Genomic DNA, 20,711 nt, shown 5'->3' with positions numbered 1-20,711 from the left:
TCACCTTCCATCCGTGATCCCGGTTCCTCATCTGTAAAATGAGGACAGTAGCAGTACCTCTGCAGAGTTCCCATCAAAATTAGACCTAATGTATGTAGTGGTTCATTTAGAATAGTGCCAGAAACATAGTAGGAATGTAATATATGGTAACTCTTCTTGTAAGTATTATTTTGTTTTACATGTCCTACTTAAAACCAGAATTTCAGAAGGCAAGTATCCTTGAAGGGTACGTAATAACCCTAACTTTCATATTTTACAGCACAGGATTGGACCACGATCAATCAGCAGTTCTGAAGACCCAGATAAAACTCCAATAAAATTGCTAATAATTCCTCAGTTATGCCACATAGTTGGAGAATACGACAGGGTAAGCAATTGCTCTGACTACCAACAATTTCAGATGGAAAATAATAACACATCTTTTAAAAATATCTGAATCACAGAATTTTAGGGCCAAAAGGATCTTCATGGAATATCTAAGACAGAAGCATCCTTAAGCCAGATCATAAGGAATACAAGTCTGCCTTAAGGATACTTAGAGAAGAAGCTTCCCCTGCCTTCTTCTCTCCTTTCAATTGTTATACCCAGCTCACGGCAACAAACTGTAAGAACAATATGACAATAATCTATATTCATTAACACACGATTATAATCCCTACCATGAGAGAGCTCACTCTCAGACTCACTCTCTCCCCCTCTAAAGAACATGAAGGTGGCAGGCAGGGGTGAAGTTATTTCACATTTTGGAACAAAAAACTAAGGAGTCAAGAAACAGCTGTACAGAATGACAGGGCTCCAGGCCTTACCATGAAGATCTCATCATACATCAGCACCACTTTTTCCTTCAGTGGTTTTTTGGAGGCTGAAGATTTCCGGAGCAAGCCACCCCGTTTCTCTACCTGTGCCATGGTTACACAATCTGTGAAAAGAAAGCCACAGTCAGTGCCAGAATGCCTTCCAAGATGCTGGATGGACAGTCTATTGAAATTCCTCTGAATGGGAAATATTTCAGGAAGAAGAAATGATAAACAATCATGCTATGGATCTTGTGCATCTGTCCAACCCTTGCCTTCCACCGGGTAATGCCTGGGTTTAAATCATTACTTGGCCTACAGCACAACACATTTTACATCCTTAAAACATGCCAGTGGACAAGGCTTAAAGCAGATCCAAAGCAAAGCAGGAAAATGTAACTAGCTCCATCTATAATGTTTGGCCATATATTTGAGGTTGATGGAAGGAAGGCTGCAAAACATACACTGCCCACAGACTGATGGAAAAGTTAAATTTCAAGTATTGATCTAGCTTAGGACCATTAAGGCAGGAAGTGTGCTGCAGACTGATGTGCTCCATTGATTTCCCCAAAGTAAGTGGGTCCACATCACTGCGAAGTACTTGGCCTTCACTGCCTCATAAATCACACTGCACTTGACTGTCTTCAGAAATTCCTCTGGAAAGAGACCCAGGGCAGAAAATAGCAGTTAAAAGGCCAAAAATTAAATGTGATTTCAAAATAACCGAATAACATATTCCTTTCAAATGTAATTGTATATATGTGTAACCCTACTGTAGATCAAATTTCAATGTATTTTTCAATTCTATATAAAAGCAGTTCCATGAATCATGCCCAAATTTTCCCATCCTGCTTCAAGAAATTCTCAAAAAATTTTTCAAGTGAAAACTCAAAATCCCATGGGTCTCCACTGTGAGTTTACCAGATTCCCTTACCTCCCAGGTTCTTTATATTATTGACAAAGGCTCTCTCTCTTTTCTTAAATCCTAGGCTGTAGCTGTGAAACTTAATCTCATCCAAAGACAACTATTGGGCGTGGAGGGGAAGAGGTGGCTGGTTTTACTTACAGATAAATCCAAAGCAACAAAGCTAATTTTGTTCAATGACTTTTAGAAAATATATACTATCTTTCAAATCAAAATCAAAATCTTATTGAAAGCAGAGATATACCCAAAAGCACAAAAAATTATACCTCAGGCATTGTCTTCCTCTAATACATCATCCAAAAAAGAGATTCACCTTCAAACATATATCAAAACACAACTAGATATTAAGCATATCTAGGAAGGGACTGGAGCCCTGGTGGTGCAGTGATTAAGAGCTCAGGCTGCCAACCAAAAGGTCAGCAGTTCAAATCCACTCGCTGCTCCTCGGAAACCCTATGGGGCAGTTCTACTTTATCCTATAGGGTCGCTATGAGTCAGAATCAACTCAACAGCGATGGGTTTAGTTTTTTAAGGAAGGGATTATATCTTACACTATTTCTATAAATATTGGCTCATGGAAAATGCCCAGTGTATGCTGTTCGCTGAGTGATTTCTGAAATAAGGAAAAAAAAAAAAAAATAGTGAAAAATCCCAGGTTTGACCTAAAATTATAATAAGACCTATTTCTATCACAGCCTCACTAAGTCCTCAAATTCAATTATGGTCCAGAGAAAACTAAAAGAAAAAATAACAACAACAAAAAAGAGAAAACACTTCTGGGCAATTTACACTATATTGATCATGGCTTTGCCTTAAAGCATGAAATACAGCCTCAGTTCAAAATAGTCCTGTGTCTTTTAAATAGGTAGTAAAGAGGTAGATGTCCTTACCCGGGAAAAATAAATTGGAAATCAAGAAGATTCTATTAAAATAAATCAAAAGCAATGCAATTCTAAGCTTAGTGGATATAGATCTTGCATGTGCCCAGCTTCAACCAGTTGATTAGTGGGAATCTCCAGTTGCCGGGTGTGAAATGCACATGTTTACAAACATCGCCCTCTGAGGATTTATAAGTGGGTTACAGCTAATCAATGCCCACCCAAAATCTAATAAGCTCACTTTCCCTACTTCAGAATCAGTACTTTCTAATAAGCAAAAAGGAACAGGAGAGGGGGAAAAACAATTCCAATCCAAAGTACCAAATTTCCTAAGAAATTAAATTCTTTTCATCACTCTCCTTCCTTTTGGAGCAGGAGGAAATTCAGCCAAGGGCCTCAACACATTACTCTCTGTCATCCTCACAGGCAACTGGAATTTGCTACCCAAACTGCCTGACATGTTCTACCGCAAGGTCTAGAGCAAGCAAGGGTTTTTCTGGGGTAATGGAGGTGGAGAAGTGTAGAATTCTTACAGAAGTTTTTCTTTGGGTCCCAGAAATTAACCTGTGCTTCTAAATGTAAAAGTATAATACTTGACTGACGAGCAGTTAATTCTAGCATACAATAATGTGAGTGTAATCTGTTTATATTCTCCCAGAGCTTTTCTCCTCTTTAACATCCCTTCCCCGTTGTTCAGAGAACCAGCACCAGCTGGAGCTGCAAGGCATAATGGAAAGATAGGCCAGCAGAACTGAGACTGGCACACAGGTCTCCCAACCAACTACATGACACTAAGTCATTGTGCTTCTCACTTTACACGTAAGCAAAACAAGGGAACTGGATTAGACATATCATCTACCATCTCCCTCAACATCACTGAAATACCACAAATATATAAGAAGCATCCAAATACTGTCAAGCACTAGTCGAGGCATGAGAGGGTTACACAGAGGAAAATCCAGACCCGATCCTCTAGGAAATCACAGTCTACTGGCAGAGACAGACACATAATAACCCATAACACAAGGCAAATCACGAGAAATAAAGGTACAAAGAAAACGCTATGAGACACCGCAGAGGGAAAAAATCATTCTGTGACTAGGCTATGACCTCTGTTGATCCAGGCTTTTAAATTCTTCTGGCAAAGAAGCAATCACAGCAAAGGCACAGTAATTCCACAGAAATGTCAGTTTAGGCTTTAACATAGTTTCTCAGAAATAAGACACAGGCAGAGCATAAAAAAGAATCAGACTCTTTAATACTAATTTCACCGACCACCAAACTTACAAACGGCTTCAAACACCCTCCCCCTACCCCGATGGACAGCATATCAATGAAACCTTTTATTCCTAAACCTCAGGGACTGCTGGTCCCATGACCTGCACCACAACTTCTCTCTGGAAGACTCAAGTCATACAATTTTCAAGATGTACATCTTAAAGCAATCCAGCCACACACTTCTTAAATGCCCATCACTTCACATCCTTGCAGGATGAAGTGACCAAATGTCAAGATTTTAAAACCTAAAACCAAGCTCTTCCAACATCTAAAATGCAAGAAATGCTAGTTACACTTAGCTAGTTGGTTATTCATTTATTTTACTGTCCTCTAGCGCACACTTCATGCCAACTCCAGTATCAGCAAAACTGATTTAACAGAAATTCACTTTAATTTCCAGAAAGTTAACACAGTTAATCTATCAGAAGTCTTGGCTTTTAGGCCAAGCGCTTATATGTTCTATAATCTTAAGTTACTTTTTCCTCCATCGGCCTCAATTTCCCATCTGTAAAAGATGACATGGGACACCGCTCTTTGAGATTCCAAATTTAATGGTCTGGGGTTCTAGGTTCACACTTGTAATGGACTGTTGGCAAGTATTACTTTCTCTTCACTGTTGAGACAGACTCCAAATGCTGCTGTAGCTAGGTGCTGAGGTAAACACCCTAAAACACTTGAACCAATGCGTAAGAAAAGGAAAAGGAGAGGGAAGCGAAAAGAAAGAGGACAGAAGGAAAATGAATAAAAGCAAATATGCCCATAATCTAGAAAGAAAAAATGTGCACAGATCAGGTACTCATTCAACAAGCATTTATTGAGCACCTTTTATGTGTCAGGCACTGAGGATGCGGCAGTAAACACGACAAAGAAGATCCCGGCTCTCATCAAGTTTCCATTCTAGTGGAGGGGAGACAGACCACACAAGGTAAACTGAAACACTGCTAAGTGCTTTGAAGACAAATTGCCTAGGTGGACTACTTTAGATTGGAAAGTTAAAGTAGGCCTCTCTGAAGAAGTGATACTTGGACTGAGGTCAGGCTAATAGGAAGGAATCAGCCATGTGAAAAACTTGGGGAAAGTATTCCAGATAGAGGTAATGGCAGGTGCAAAGGCCCCAAGATTTGAACAAACTTGTTATGTTCAAGAAATAGTCAATGTGCCTAGACTACAGCATAAACATTCTCTTTCTGAAATTATTTTATAAAAGTTATTAAAGTGGGTGTTTTGTGATTACGCGTGTGAGTTTAATATATAAAGAACTTAAATGTCCATCAGCAACTGTTGTTGTTAGATGCCGTCGAGTCGGTTCCAACTCATAGCGACCCTATGCACAACAGAACGAAACACTGCCCGGTCCTGTGCCATCCTTACAATCGTTATGTTTCAGCTCATTGTTGCAGCCACTGTGTCAATCCATCTTGTTGAGGGTCTTCCTCTTTTCCGCTGACCCTGTACTCTGCCAAGCATGATGTCTTTCTCCAGGGACTGATCCCTCCTGACAACATGTCCAAAGTATGTAAAACGCAGTCCCGCCATCCTTGCCTCTAAGGAGCATTCTGGCCGCACTTCCTCCAAGACAGATTTGTTCATTCTTTTGGCAGTCCATGGTATATTCAATATTCTTCGCCAACACCAGAATTCAAAGGCATCAATTCTTCTTCGGTCTTCCTTATTCATTGTCCAGCTTTCACACGCATATGATGCAATTGAAAATACCATGGCTTGGGTCAGGCACACCTTAGTCTTCGAGGTGACATCTTTGCTCTTCAACACTTTGAAGAGGTCCTTTGCAGCAGATTTACCCTATGCAATGCGTCTTTTGATTTCTTGACCGCTGCTTCCATGGCTGTTGATTGTGGATCCAAGTAAAATGAAATCCTTGACAACTTCAACCTTTTCTGTGTTTATCATGATGTTGCTCATTGGTCCAGTTGTGAGGATTATTGTTTTCTTTATGTTGAGGTGCAGTCCATACTAAAGGCTGTGGTCTTTGATCTTCATTAGTAAGTGCTTCAAGTCCTCTTCACTTTCACCAAGCAAGGTTGTGTCATCTGCATAACGCAGGTTGTTAATGAGTTTTCCTCCAATCCTGATGCCCCGTTCTTCTTCATATAGTCCAGCTTCTCGTATTATTTGTTCAGCATACAGATTAAATAGGTATGGTGAAAGAATACAACCTTGACGCACACCTTTCCTGACTTTAAACCAATCAGTATCCCCTTGTTCTGTCCAAACAACTGTCTCCTGATCTATGTAAAGGTTCCTCACGAGCACAACTAAGTGTTCTGGAATTCCCATTCTTCGCAATGTTATCCACAGTTTGTTATGATCCACACAGTCGGATGCCTTTGCATGGTCAATAAAACACAGGTAAACATCCTTCTGGTATTCTCTGCTTTCAGCCAGGATCCATCTGACATCAGCAATGATATCCCTGGTTCCACGTCCTCTTCTCAAACCGGCCTGAATTTCTGGCAGTTCCCTGTTGAGATACTCCTGCAGCCGTTTTTGAATCATCTTCAGCAAAATTTTGCTTGTGTGTGATATTAATGACATTGTTCTATAATTTCCACATTCGGTTGGATCACCTTTCTTGGGAATAGGCATAAATATGGATCAGCAATAGAATGGAAAAATAAATTATGATATATTCATAAAATAGAATACCACACAGAAATGAAAAAGAACAAATTATTGATACATGAAGCAACTTGGATAAATCTCATAGATAATGCTGAATAGAAAATGTCCAAAAAAAAAAAAAAAAGAGTACGAACTGCATGATTCCATTTCTATGAAGTTCAAAAAACGTAAAATTAATCTTTGGTGACGGAGGTCAGAATATTACCCTCAGTGGGGAAATGAGAGGGAACACAAAGACATTTTCTGGGGTACTTTTTTATAAACATGCTCTATCTTGACCTAAGTGGAATTCATGCAAATACGTACATATGTAAAAAGTCAAGTTGTACACTTCACGTTATGTAAGTTATTCCTCAATTTTAAAAACATGTCCAAATGTGTAGAGACAAAAGTTTTTAGTGCAAAACCAATAGTTGGTTATTTGAGAAGATCAATAAAATCAACAACCCTTTAGCTAGACTTTTTTTAGCTAGACTTTAAAGGAAAAAAAGAACATACAAATCATTAAAACCAGAAATGAAAGTGAGGACATTACTACCAACCCTATAGAAATAAAAAGGATTATAAGAGAATATGATGAACAACTGTACGCCAACAAATTAGATAACCCAGATGAAATGGAAAAATTCCTAGAAACACATAAATACCTAAATTGACTCAACAAGTGATAGGAAATCTTAACCTGTAGGAAATAGATTGAATCAGTAATAAAAAACCTCCCAATATAGAAAAGTTCAGGACCAGATGGCTTCACCAGCAAATTCAACCAAACATTTAAAGAAATACCAATCCTTCTCACACTCTTCCAAAAAACAGAATAGGAGGTAACACTTACTAATTCGTTCAATGAGGTGAGCATTAGCCTGATGCCAAAAACAGATAAAGACATCACAAGAAAACTACAGATCAATATTCCTTATGAATATACTAGATACAAGCGTTCTCAACAAAATTACACCAAACCAAATCCAACAGCGTATTAAAGGGATTATACACCACGACCAAGTGGGATTTCTCCCAGCAAGGCAAAGTGGTTCAACATAAGAAAATCTGTCAATATAACGCACCACGTTAATAGAACAAAGAAAAAGAACCACGCAATCATCTCAATTAATGCAGAAAAGGCATTTAACAAAATCCAACATCTTTTCATGATAAAAACACTCACCAAACTAGGAATAGAAGGGAACTCCCTCAACATGTGTGGTATGATGGATCGATTTTATATGGCTTTTCTTCCCATGGTCTTGTAACTCCGACCGAAGTGACTGGGAGGGACTATACAAATACGGTAATTGTGACACACCTACGGGACTAGATAGCTTGCTAATAATGCAAATAAAGTTCATGGCACTCATGTGGGGATGAGACCGTGCAGATAAGGTCTATGGAACTCTAATGAAGGGACTGGTCAGTTTTGCCATCCCACTAGGCTTAAAATCAGCCATCCCAGAGGCAGGAGGAGGAGATCTCACCACTACCAAGAAAGAAAAACTAGGAGTGGAGCATATCCTTTTAGAGCCAAGATCTCTGTGCTGAGAAGCTCCTGCAACCAGGAGACCGAGAGAAAGCGGTAACGCTAAAGATGGCAAGAAGTGGTGGCAGAGAAGCTGTGGCAGCAGAATCAGGAGACTAGCAAGGAGATCAGCAGGAAACTGGCAGGAGACGGGCAGGAAGCTTGCTGGAGAAGTAGGGTGCCTCTGGACACTTGGTGGAAGTAGGCTTGCCGACCCATGGAGCTAGAGCTGAGTGCCTTTGGGCTGAGGCTTACTGGTGGAGCAGGGCACTTAATTGGCAGAGCTAAAAGAGCTTTGTAACACTTGCTCAAGCAGGGCAGAGGCCAAGAGCCAGTGAGAGGTGTGCCTGCGGGCATGGCTGAGAAGAGGTTGTCCTGATAGAAGAACTGTATCCTGAGCATTCCTGAACCTGAGTTGTAACCTGTTACTTCCCTAATAAACCCCAAAATCATGAGTGTTGTCTATGAGTTCTGTGTGGCCATTGCAATGAATTCTCGAACTCAGCAGAGAAGGAGAGAGTGCTGTCGGAGGGACAGTTGGTGTCAGAATTAGTAAAGATGGTGAAAAGAGGACACATGTCTGACCTCCGCCTCATAGCAGTCAGCCCTGGGCTGTTGATCTTGACTCTCCTTCCTTCTCGTGAAGTCAGAGGCGGTCAAATGTCTCCGCCATGCCATTTTTACAGCTGGTGTAACAAGTGGGGATCACTGTAATGGCTCCAGACTCATGGGGGCATGGGACTTAGGGAAGAGAAAGAATGAAGGGGTGTAGAAAGTGAAACTTTGGATTCTTAGATGGTTAGTTTGGTTGTTATCCGTAACGGCTGAAAGGAAAGTAAGAAATATTATGCTGCAGCTGAGGGAAGAAAAGCCTTTTCTGGAATAGCTTGGGGCAAAATCCAGGCCAGTTAAATAGGATGACTGATAGGGGGCCAAGGTCTTCTGGTTCTACCCAACCACAGGCCCAAGGCCATATACATATGAAGGGAAAGACAGCCAAGGAATGGAGAAGATGAAACTGGAATGTTTTAAAAAAGGGTTATGTGTTTGGGATTATTTGAATGTACTATGAATAATGAATGTTTTCCCCACCTAGCACTGTAAAACAAGCCTAAATGTATGATAGAAACAAATACTGGGTATTATAGGTTACAGAAAGCATGTAACTCCAACTTCAGCCAATACTTGATTGGATATGCTAAAAAGGGAACTAAGATTTGCCTAAAGAAACACAGGTTGTTCATTTCAAAGCAGTAACCCTGTATATACCTGAGCCCTACCCTTGAGAGTCAGGAAATTTTACATTTGAAAAGACATTCAGACCTACCCAGACCTGCTGAGAGAACAGAAAATTTGCATTTGAAGGAAGGACCTGCAGAGAAGAACAAAAATTACCTTTTTGCTTTTTTAATTTCAAGCAAGTAAGCAATCTGCCTTTAGATGCAGTGAAGCAGGAAAAGTCAGTTCCCATCAAGAGGAATTCCCTTCCAGAACTGGAAGTTAAAGGGAGCCGGTGATTAGACGGCTTGGTATATTCACTTGTGGTGACCATCTGGTTCAATTCACGAGTAGAAGTGCAGAAAGTATAGCAATGAAGAGAGGGGCTGAGTTTGGACATGTTCCATTGGCACCCATTGACCTAACCCACAGTGGCTAGGGATGGAGAGAAAGAGGAAGGGCTGGCCATTCAGAAGTCCAGGGAGTTGTGTAGACTCCTGAGTTTATAGGCGGAGCCGGCTGACCTAGCCCAAGGGGGCTGGGGATGAGAGAGAGAGAGAGAAGGGGCTGGCTGGTCTGAAGAGCCAGGAGGTGCGTATAAGCCAACAGCTGGTACCTATCGTAACCTAGCCTAGATGGGTAGGGATGAGCTAATCAGAACCCAACTGAATGAAGAGAAAGACGTTTGACACCACGAACTGGTGCAGACTGCAGCAATCTGATGGCTTGCTCTGGATTGCATTTTGCTTAGAGATCCAGATGTTCAAAGTGCCAACCAGAACAGGAGATTCTTCAAGACTGACAAATATGCTTGTCTCCTCGAAGTACTGGTTTGATAAACAAAACCAAATCCACTGCTGTCAAGTTGATTGCAACTTACTGCAATCCTGTAGGAGAGAACAGAACTGTCCCATAGAGTTTCCAAGGAGCGGCTGGTGGATTCAAACTGCTGAATCTTTTGGTTGGCAGCAGACCTCTTAACCACTGTGCCACCAGGGTTCCACTGGTTTGATGGGGACGGGCAATTAAAACTTTGGCTATCTAAAACTGGGGGAGATAAAGGCATGAAGTGGCTGGCTTACATGCTTATATGGGTGTGCTTATACTTAAAATGAGGGGGACAAGGGAGGATCCCCACTGAACAGATTCCTTTTTTCCCGGTTGGGTCTAGGGAACTGGGGGAGCGGGAAGATGTTGATAGGATTATATGATTCAGCTGTGAGTAATGACTGTTAATAGGATTAATTATGATTATAAAAACTGCAACTATGAAAGGGTAGACTGTGTACAGTAGCCGAACCTAAAGTCCCTTAAAAGTTTTGCTATGCTGATACCTCGGGGGGCTCAAAGCAACGGAATAATATTCTCTCAGTTAAACTTTAAAAGACACCAGAAAGGGTGGAGCCAAGATAACTCTTAGAGAACCTGACCAGATCAGATGGACACCTGCAGCAGAACTGAATGGCTGGTACCTGAGTAACCTCACCCTAGGGCTCTTTTGCCCTATTGAAGCACTAATTGTTTATGGCTGTTTTGGACTGGTAAAATGCTTGCAAGGGGGAAGTAAACCTCCAAGTATGAAAGAACCATGGTTAGAAAAGCCAGGGGGTGGTCTGGGCTTTTATATGGTCTTTCTCATCATGGTCTTGTAACTCCCATCCAAGTGACTGGGTGGGACTGTACAAATAAGGTAATCACAGCATACCAAGGGGACTGGATAGTTTGCTAATAGTGCAAATAAAGTTCATAGCACCCATGTGTAGGTGGGACCATGCAAATAAGGTCTATAGAACCCTAATGAAGGGACTGGTCAGTTTTGCCATCCTGCTAGGCTTAAAATGAGCCATCCCAGAGGAGGGAGGAGAGGATCTCACCACCACCAAAAAAGGATAACTAGGAATGGAGCATATACTTTGGACCCGGGGTCCCTGTACTGAGAAACTCCCGGAACCAGGAGAGAGAGACAGAGAGAACTGTAACACTGAAGATGGTGAGAAGCAATGGCTGGCAGAGAAACAGTGGCAGCAGAGGCAGGAGATAAGCAGGAGACAGCGCAGAGGGCTGGGAGCCCACAGAGAGAAAGCTGAGTGCCTTGGGGCAGGAAGCTTGCTGGCGGAATAGGGTACCTCTGGGCACTTGGTGGAGCTAGAGCCGAGCTCCTTTGGGTCGAGGCTTACTGGAGGAACAGGGTACTTACTGGCGGACCTAAAAAGAGTTCTGTAACACTTGCTCGAGCAGGGCAGAAGCCAAGGGCCAGTGAGAGGCCAAAACGGGCAACAGTTGCTCAAAAGCAAAGATGAGAGGGCAGGAAGGGACAGGAAAACCGAATGAATGGAAACAGGGAACCCACTATAGAGAAGGGGAGAGTGTTGACACATCACAGAGACTGCAACCAATGTCACAAAACAATTTATATAAATTGTTGAATGAGAAACTAATTTGCTCTATAAACTTTCGCTTAAAGCACAATAATAATAATTATTTTTTTAACTGCACCCAGAAGGAGACAGTAAGAAAGGGTACAATGAAATGAAACAACCAGGATGGAAATAATGAGAAGTTCACACATTGTGAAGAATGTAACCAATGTCACTGAATCACTTGTGTAGAAATTGCTGAATGAAAACCTAAACTGCTGTGTAAACCTTCACTGAAAATACAATAAAATTTTATCACAAAAAAAAAAAAAAACTACAGTTCTGTCCTATAGCGTTGCTAAGAGTCAGAATCAACTCAATGGTATTGGGTTTATGTACCAGGCAGGGGGCAGTAGTGGTTCAATGGCAAAATTCTCACAGGAGACCAGGGTTTGATTTCCAGCCAATGAACCTCAAGAGCAGTCATTACCCATTTGTCAGTGGAGGCTTACATGTTTCTATGATGCTGCACAGGTTTCAGCAGAGAAATACAGATTGGGAATAAAGACTGGGTGATTTACTTCCAAAAATCAGCCAGTGAAAACTCTACGGATCACAATGGTCTGATCCCCTTGTACAAGGGGTAGCCATAAGTCAGGGGCTGACTTGATGGCAGCTAACAACAACATGTACCAGGTACTGTTCTATGTACTTTACATACATTAATTCATTTCATCCTTATAACAACCCTATGACCCGGGAACTTTACGTGAAGAAAACTGAAGCACAGAGTGGTTTAAAACTCGCCCCGTGTAAGGGACAGAGCAGGGACTCAAACCCAGACAGCCTGATGTTAAATTCACTGTTCTTAACCACTATGGTATATTGTCTTTCAAAACGCAGAGGAATGAGCAGAAATAAGAGTAACCTAGTTCAAATAGCCGCTCCTTGGAAACCCTATGGGGCAGTACTACTCTGTCCTACAGGGTCGCTATGAGACAGAATCGTCTCGACGGCACACAACAAACACCACCAAAAACAGAGCTGGGGACCTGCAGAGAAACTATGAAAGAAGTTCCAGGTGAGCAAGGGGAAAGAGTATATAATCACTAACCTTAATGAACAAACTTCGGTGTGTCCAGATTACCCTGAGATTCATCACTCTAGTTGGTCAGTGGGTAGAGGTGCCACGGTAGATAGTAAAAGATAAATGTCTGATGTATACATATGTATATAAATACAGGTAATGGTAAAGTGAAATAGAGAAGGACATATAAATCGATGAAGTGGTAGAAAACTTGGAGAGGAAAAGGGGAGAATCTGAGCACCTAGGCAAGTTGATATATGTGTCCAATACGGTATTAAAAAAAAAAAGTTAAAAAACACTGATATCCACTACAGGATTTAATTGATACTACTGTATTTTAATTGAGCCCAGTCAATGCACTGAAACTTGGTAATAAGCAGAAACATGAAATGAAATGGAGAGCTAGTCAAGTACAAGGCTATACAGCCCCCAGCTTAGGAGAACATAGGATTTACCACAGCACAGCCTTTATCAACTATTTCAGAATCTCCTGGGATGCCTGCCTCCTGAAAATGCTCATTCTTAAGCCAACTTACCCAACTACTAAGCCAGACTTTTCAAGATAAGGATTTTTGTTGTTGCTGTTAGTTGCAGTTGAGTTGGTTCTGACTCTTCACGACCTTTTGTATAATAGAACAAAACGCTGCCCAGTCCTGCGCTATCTTCATGATTGTTGGTACTGTGTCAACCCAGCTCACTGAGAGGTTCCCTCATTTTCACTGACCCTCTACTTTACCAACCATAACTAGGGACCTACATTTTTAACAATCACCCTAGGTCAGTAGTTCTCAACCGGAGCAATTTTGTCTCACAGAGACATCTTGTAATGTCTGGAGACATTTTTGATTGTCACAGCTTGGACAGGAGGCGGTACGGCACTAGCATCTAGTGGGTAGAGGTCAGGGATGCTGCTAAAAATCCTATAATGAACAGGACAGCCTCTCTTCTCTCTCCCTGCAACAAAGAATTACCTGAAAATGTCAATGGTGCAAAGGTTGAAAAACCCTAACTCGTGTAATTCTCATGCTCACTAAGGTTTGAGAATTACTCACCTAAGCTTTAAACCAGAATTTGAAAGGAAAGAAGCATCTGGACAAAAGAAGATTATTAAGAGGATGACTAAAACTTCTACAGTCTCTAGAAAAGGCACTGGAGCAACCTTCACCTATCCGCATCTCATTCTCTCACAATTAACTCACCAGTGGGCATCCTTTCCTTTGGGATCTTAGCCACTCTGACTATCTGTGAGAGGAGATTGCTACAAGACTGCTGACTATAGTATATTATGGAATGCCTAGTGAAAGAGATAAAAATCATATGTAGCTATCTGCCCAGGACTTGTGCCTAAATCAAATATTGCCATTGCCTGGACATGAGCCAATACCCAAGAGAAGGTAACATGTTTATATCAAGCCAGAAACTGAAACGTGATGGCCACAATCTCCCCTCTCCTGCCCTGACTCTCCTAAAAGTTTCCTAGTTCCTCTAGGTACAAGGGTTTGGTTTGTTTTGTTTTTAATCTTACCTCTTTTGGTAGAAGTTACCCAATCCTCAAGTACTTCTGCAAGGCCTACCACACTCTCTGGAGATAAATACTAGCACTATAAGCATTTAAGAGAATGCAGGGTTTTTCTATTTCCAGCCTCCAACCCCTCATTTCTCAAGCTAGCTCCTTATATGCTTCTTTCCTATTTTCTGAAGGCATCGGTGATTTGGATCACTTACTGGATTCACATCCAACTATTCCACATGGTTTCTCTCTGAGATTTCTCTCAGTAGCAGGAGACAACGGTTCCCCCAATTCCATCCCACAGACTGGCTCTAAAACAAGCCTATAACCCCTTTCCACTGTAATGGTTTTTACTGCTAGTCACACCAAGTCTTATATATCTCCAAAATGAAGATAGAGTGGGGCCTGCATTCTTGAAGCCACCTGTCTGAATTCCCTCTGTGAAGAGATCAACATCTTTTTTTTTTTTTTTAATTCCTGGGGATGGAATTCATCACTCATTCCTCCTAATCTTTCAGAGCACAGACTCCCATCCAAGATGATAATAATGATAAATAACACTACTGAGTACTCACTATATAGTTGGTACTGTTCAAAGTGCTTTACATATACTGTAACTATGGTGTTAGTAAAGAATATTGAATATACCATGGACTGCCAGAAGAACAAACAAATCTGTCTTGGAAGAAGTACAGCCAGAATGTTCCTTAGAAGCAAGGACAAAGAGACTTCATTTCATGTACTTTAGACATGTTATCAGGAAGGACCAGTTCCTGGAGAAGGACATCATGCTTGGTAAAGCAGAGGGTGAGCAAAAAAGAGGAAGACCCTCAGTGAGAATGACTGACACAGTGGCTTCAACAATGGGCTCAAGCATAATAACGACTGTGAGGATGGTGCAGGATGAGGTAGTGTTTTGTTCTGTGGTACATAGGGTTGCTGAGTCAGAACAGACTCAACGGCATCTAACAAAAAGAACATCTAAACCTTGTAATAACCAGATGAAGCAGGTACTATTACTTTACTATGAGGATTTTACCTTGGCCAAAGTAACACAGCTAGTGATTGGTGAAACTACTAAATCTTTCTCTCCGCTGGCCTTTCGCCCTGTAAGAATGTCCTATTAGTGCAAAAAATCAAGTGCTAACTAACAGAACATTCAAATTCTAAACTCAGTTAGTTACAATTCTACAGAAACTCCAAGCTGATATCCATAATATTAGCATTCCCACTTTATTCAAAAGTCAGTCAACTTAGAATGTGGCCTGACAAGCATCACCCCTACTTTCTGGATGTTAGGAGAGAACCAAACTAACAAGGTGAGCACATGAGCTACTAGAGGGCAGGGTCCATATCTTATGTGTGCTCTAGATAATGCTCATCTCAGAGTGCGTGTTTAACCAACACTTGAAAGTAGAAGTAACTCGATGACTCCCAAGACTAGCAAGTGGGAAAACCAGGAAGAAATCTCTACTCTAGGTATATCACCCATAAGTCTGTATACTAGATGTGAACTAACTTCAGAGAATTGGAACCAGTCCCATCAGTATCTACTGGGTTTGCCTAGTTTCACAAACTAATAATACAGATGAAGAGGTTTAAACAAACATGACTATCTCAGCTTCCTTTTCAAATTATCTTACATAAGAAGGAACACACTTGCACCTTCAGGAGGAGGAACCAACCCCAAGGTGACAAGATTTCAGGAAACTGTGATTGAAAACCACATCTTTCTGACACCTCCCAAAATGAGAATTCACTGTAAGATCCTTTTCTCAGTAAACAGGAGCCTCTTGTAAATTACTACTGTCTATCTCCTGCTCAAGTCCTGCACTTCTTCAAGCAGCATAATGTCACTCATATCTTCTCATTTCCTTTCCTCCTGAAGCATACAAGCCTCATGAATACCACCTAAGTATAAAATGAAAATTATAAGACAGACTCCCATAATCTTCTTAAAGGAAGCTGAAATGGTAACTGCAATCATGCAAAATAAATTGATTTCATGCTAGGTTGATATCTAACACCTATGAAGATCTTATAATAATACAGCCTTAGTGTAAGACAGGAGCCCTGGTAGTGCAGTGGCTAAGAGCTCAGCTGCTAACTAAAAGGTCAGCGGTTTGAATCCACCAGCTGCTCCTTGGAAACTGTATGGGGCAGTTCTGCCCTATAGGTTTGCTATGAGTCGGAATCAACACAACAGCACTGGGTTTGGGTTTTTTTGTTGTTGTTTTTTGTTGTTGTTGTTAGGTGCCGTCGAGTCGCTTTCAACTCAAAGCAGCCCTACGTACAACAAAACGAAACACTGCCCAGTCCTGCGCCATGCCCACAATCATTGTTACGCTTGACCCCGTTGTTGCAGGCACTGTTATCAATCCATCTTGTTGAGGGTCTTCCTCTTTTTTGCTGGCCCTCTACTTTACCAAGCACGATGTCCTTCTCCAGGGACTGATCTCTCCTGACATGTCTGAAGTATGTAAGACATAGTCTCACCATCATTGCTTCTAAGAAGCATTCTGGTTGTACTGTTTCCAAAACAGATTTGTTCATTCTTTTGGCAGTCCATGGTATATTCAATATTCTTCTCCAATACCACAATTTGAAGGTGTCAATTCTTCTTCAGTCTTCCTAATTCGCTGTCCAGCTTCCACACGCATATGATGCAATTGAAAATACCATGGCTTGGGTCAGGCACACCTTAGTCTTCAAGGTGACATCTTTGCTTCTCAATACTTTAAAGAGGTCTTTTGCAGCAAATTTACACAATGCAATGTGTCTTTTCATTTCTTGACTGCTGCTTCCATGGGCGTTGGTTGTGGATCCAAGTAAAATAGAATTCTTGACAACTGTAATCTTTCCTCCATTTATCATGATGTTGCTTATTGGTCTAGTTTTGAGGGTTTTTTTTTTTTCTTTATGTTGAGGTGCAATCCATACTGAAGGCTGTGGTCTTTGAGCTTCATCAGTAAGTGCTTCAAGTCCTCTTCACTTTCAGCAAGCAAGGTTGTGCCATCTGCAGACCACAGGTGGTTGAGTCTTCTACCAATCCTGATGCCCCATTCTTCTTCATATAGTCCAGCTTCTCAGATTATTTGTTCAGCATACAGATTGAATAGGTATGGTGAAAGGATACAACCCTCAAGCACACACTTCCAAACTTTAAACCACACAGTACCCCGTGTTCTGTCCAAACAACTGCCTCTTGATCTATGTACAGGTTCCTCATGAGCACAATTAAGTGTTCTGAAATTCCCATTCCTCGCAATGTTATTCATAATTTGTTATGATGCACACAGTCGAATACCTTTACAGAGTCAAAAAAACACAGGTGAACATCTTTCTGGTAGTCTCTGCTTTCAGCCAAGATCTATCTGACATCAGCAATGATATCCCTGGTTCCAAGTCCTTTTCTGAATTCAGCCTGAATTTCTGGCATTTCCCTGTCGATATACTGATACAGCCACTTTTGAAAGATCTTCAGCAAAATTTTACTTGCGTGTGATATTAACGATATTGTCTGATAAATTCCACATTCAGTTGGATCACCTTTCTTGGGAATAGGCATAAATATGGACCTCTTCCAGTCGGTTGGCCAGGCAGCTGTCTTTCAAATTTCTTGGCACAGACGAGTGAGCACTTGCAGCGCTGCATCCATTTGCTGAAACATCTCAACTGATATTCCATCAATTCCTGGAGCCTTGTTTTTTGCCAATGCCTTCAGTGCAGCTTGGACTTCTTTCTAATTACTAAGTTACGGTCCCTGCCTTGAGGAGTGCATACTCTGAGATTTCTTTATGAACAAACCAAATAAACATCTTTTCCAAAGATTTTATTCATACATGCCCCACTTAGAGCTGCTGCCAAAATATCAAGCTCACCTGGCCTCCTTACTTCTAGCTGCCTGCTAACATCTCCATGTGTACATCTGCAAACATGATTTCAGCATACGTGATTATCTCCTCTATATCTCTTTCCATGCCCACTCCAACCCTTTAAAAATCTGGTCTACTTTTCCTAATCATTCGTTAATCAATGAAATCCTCATCCACCAGTCTCTCAAGTTAGAAACCTTACACAGTCCCTCCCCTCAAATAGTCACTAAGCCCTGTTGCATCTATCTCAGAAATAGGTCTAAAATCCATTCCCCTTCTTTCTGTTACCACTGCCACACTTTTCAACGTCGACAACTCTAATGAATCTTACTGCCTTATTTCTCATTACTTTAACCTGCCCTTCTGTCGCTCCTTAACTTAGAAAGCTCCGATGGCTCCCCATTCCCACAGCCTTAACTCCTAGCAATTTCACCAACACACATCTTGGACAAATTTCTGAGACTTAAACACCATTCCCCGCCCCCCCCCCAACACTTTTAGCATGTCTTTGCTTATATTGTTATCTCTGACTGGAATGCATTTCCTTACTTGTGCAAATTCCTACTCAACCTTCAATATTCAATGCAAGTATCTCCTCCCTGTGACTATTTTCCCTGACTCTCCCAGACAATGGCCCTTCCGCAGTATTCTCTTCAGTGTCAATTTCTTTATATAGATATGTAGCACAGAGCACTACAAATTTTCATCTGAATATGTCTCTCTAATGTCCTTGAGAAAAAGTATTCATATTTCTAACCCCAATGTGAGTTACATAGTAAGTGCTCAACAAATGTGTGTTGAATAAATAGTTCAATTTGGATCAGTTCAAAACGAATCAATTTGTTATTTGAACCGTTTTCCCAGAAATTATGGATTCCTGAACCAGATAGACCCCATGTGAAATTTCAACTTTCACACAGCTGCTTTGGAGTTTTCAAGTTTTACTTTCATTATACAAATGCTGAACAAGAAAATGAATTATAATGCTAAAAGTTCAGTGAAAATGCCAAAGGCTCCCCTATTCACCAAGCGAAGAATGAGAATTCCCCCTTTGCAAGCCTAACAAGAGGGATCCTAACAATCCTTTCCCTGGACTCTGGCTGATCTTATATTCCCAGAGCCTTCACAGAGGACACAAATCCAACTGATGGCACACCCAATACAATTTCAGTTAACTCCTGCAAAGTTAAGGACAGACGCAAACTGTATTTGCCCTAGTTTACAAAGTCACTGAGAGCACAGAACAGCAAAGAAACCAATCTCATTACGCTAAAAACTTTTTCTGGGGGTAAGAACTGAGGAGGGTCTGATGATCCAGAAACATACCTGGGGCCTGGCCCAAGTCTCTACTTCCCTATTCTCCAACAGCAGCACTCCTCAGCAACTGATAGGTCTCCTTTCCGGGGAGCCAGTTTTGTCTCCTCTTGCTTCATCCCTATACTTGCCCGGAAACGGGTTCCTTTCCCTAAATCACACCAACTAACCCCCAAAAAACGTGGTAGCTTCATTGAGTCTGTGTGGAGACAGAGACTGAAAAGAGTGGTGAGATGGGGCCCTTCTGGGCCACCTGAAGACCTCAGACAAACGCCTTCCTCTACCCCTCACAGGTCTTGCTTCACGCCCTCGTTCTTCGGCCAAGCTGGGCTGAAGTCCACTCAGGAGCGGAAACAACCTGGGAGGAGAGGCAGCTGGAGAGCTCACGGTCAGCCCAGTGCTGGGGTCAAATGTCAGAGCCTCGGGTGCGGGAAGGGCCCATCAGAGGCGCTGTGCTGGAGGAAACTGACTGACACCGGGTGTTCCGAGGGACTGCCCCTGAGGGGGGTGTGCGGCTTCTCGCTCAGTTTAGTCGCCCCCAGGTCAGCCCTCGCCGCCATAGGCAGCCTTGGCCCGCCTCAGCTGCCGTCCCCACCCACCGGATCACCCCGGTCTTCCTTTCTGCAAACGCAGGCCCCGCCCCCAGGCCGCCCCACAGAGCCTCCTCGGGGCAAAGGCCTAGTAGGGCAAGATTCGCAGGGGGTGGCCAGGTTCGGGGACCAGCCCGAGCCAGTGCCGCTTACCGAGCCCCGGGCTCCTCCTCCTCCACCCGCGCCGCTCCCGGGCCCGCTCGCTCCCGACGCCACCAACACTGCCGCTACTCCCGGCTCACGGGCGCGCTCCCGACCTCCCCCGACCCGGATTCGCCGTGCCACTCCAGGTCCTAAAGCCCGCCGGTGTGAAATGCTCGTTCACGCCCGCTTCCTGAGAACTATCTCAGACCACAATTCCCAGCAAGCATCGCAAAGACTACAGCTCTCGAAAGACATCGCGAGAAGAAAATTGGCCCAAGAAGTATCTATTGAGGACCGGATGCAAGTCGCACTAGGAGTTTTTTAAATATGCCGGATTGTCTGGACTCGGCAGTTCCACTTATAGAAAGGACTGTATCCTCTAGAAACGTTGGCAAAACCTTGAAAGATATATGTTCAAAGATATTTATTACAACCTTGTACTAGTGAAAAATTGGAAACAAACGCGTCCATTCAACGAATACTTACTGTGTGCCTTCTATGTGCAAAGCACCTTGTGTTAATTCAGCAAGTTACTTAACCTCCCTGAGTCTTGGTTTTTTCATACGCAAAAGGTAAGATTTA

At 42.2% G+C, this 20,711-nt stretch overlaps 1 protein-coding gene across 7 annotated transcripts in view; it reads right to left on the bottom strand.

Annotated features, from left to right (window-relative positions):
- ARMH3 (armadillo like helical domain containing 3) overlaps positions 1-20,252 on the bottom strand; it is a 219,318-nt gene extending 199,066 nt beyond the window's left edge. For 5 of the 7 annotated variants that reach the window (XM_023546793.2, XM_064269402.1, XM_064269405.1 and 2 more), the window contains exons 1-3: positions 20,139-20,252; positions 807-919; positions 5-31 (exon numbers count right to left, since the gene is read on the bottom strand). In XM_023546793.2, the coding sequence (XP_023402561.1) occupies positions 5-31; positions 807-908 (129 nt within the window). In that variant the 5' untranslated portion in view covers positions 909-919; positions 20,139-20,252. Of the gene's footprint in view, positions 1-4; positions 32-806; positions 920-19,407; positions 20,025-20,138 lie in introns of those variants that run through there. The other 2 variants (XM_010589042.3, XM_023546794.2) reach the window with 2 other exon arrangements.
- Between the last annotated feature and the right edge of the window lie 459 nt (positions 20,253-20,711).

The sequence above is a fragment of the Loxodonta africana genome, chromosome 16 (genome assembly GCF_030014295.1).
Source record: "Loxodonta africana isolate mLoxAfr1 chromosome 16, mLoxAfr1.hap2, whole genome shotgun sequence".
Taxonomy (NCBI): domain Eukaryota; kingdom Metazoa; phylum Chordata; class Mammalia; order Proboscidea; family Elephantidae; genus Loxodonta; species Loxodonta africana.
This window is presented reverse-complemented; position numbering and strand designations above follow the sequence as displayed.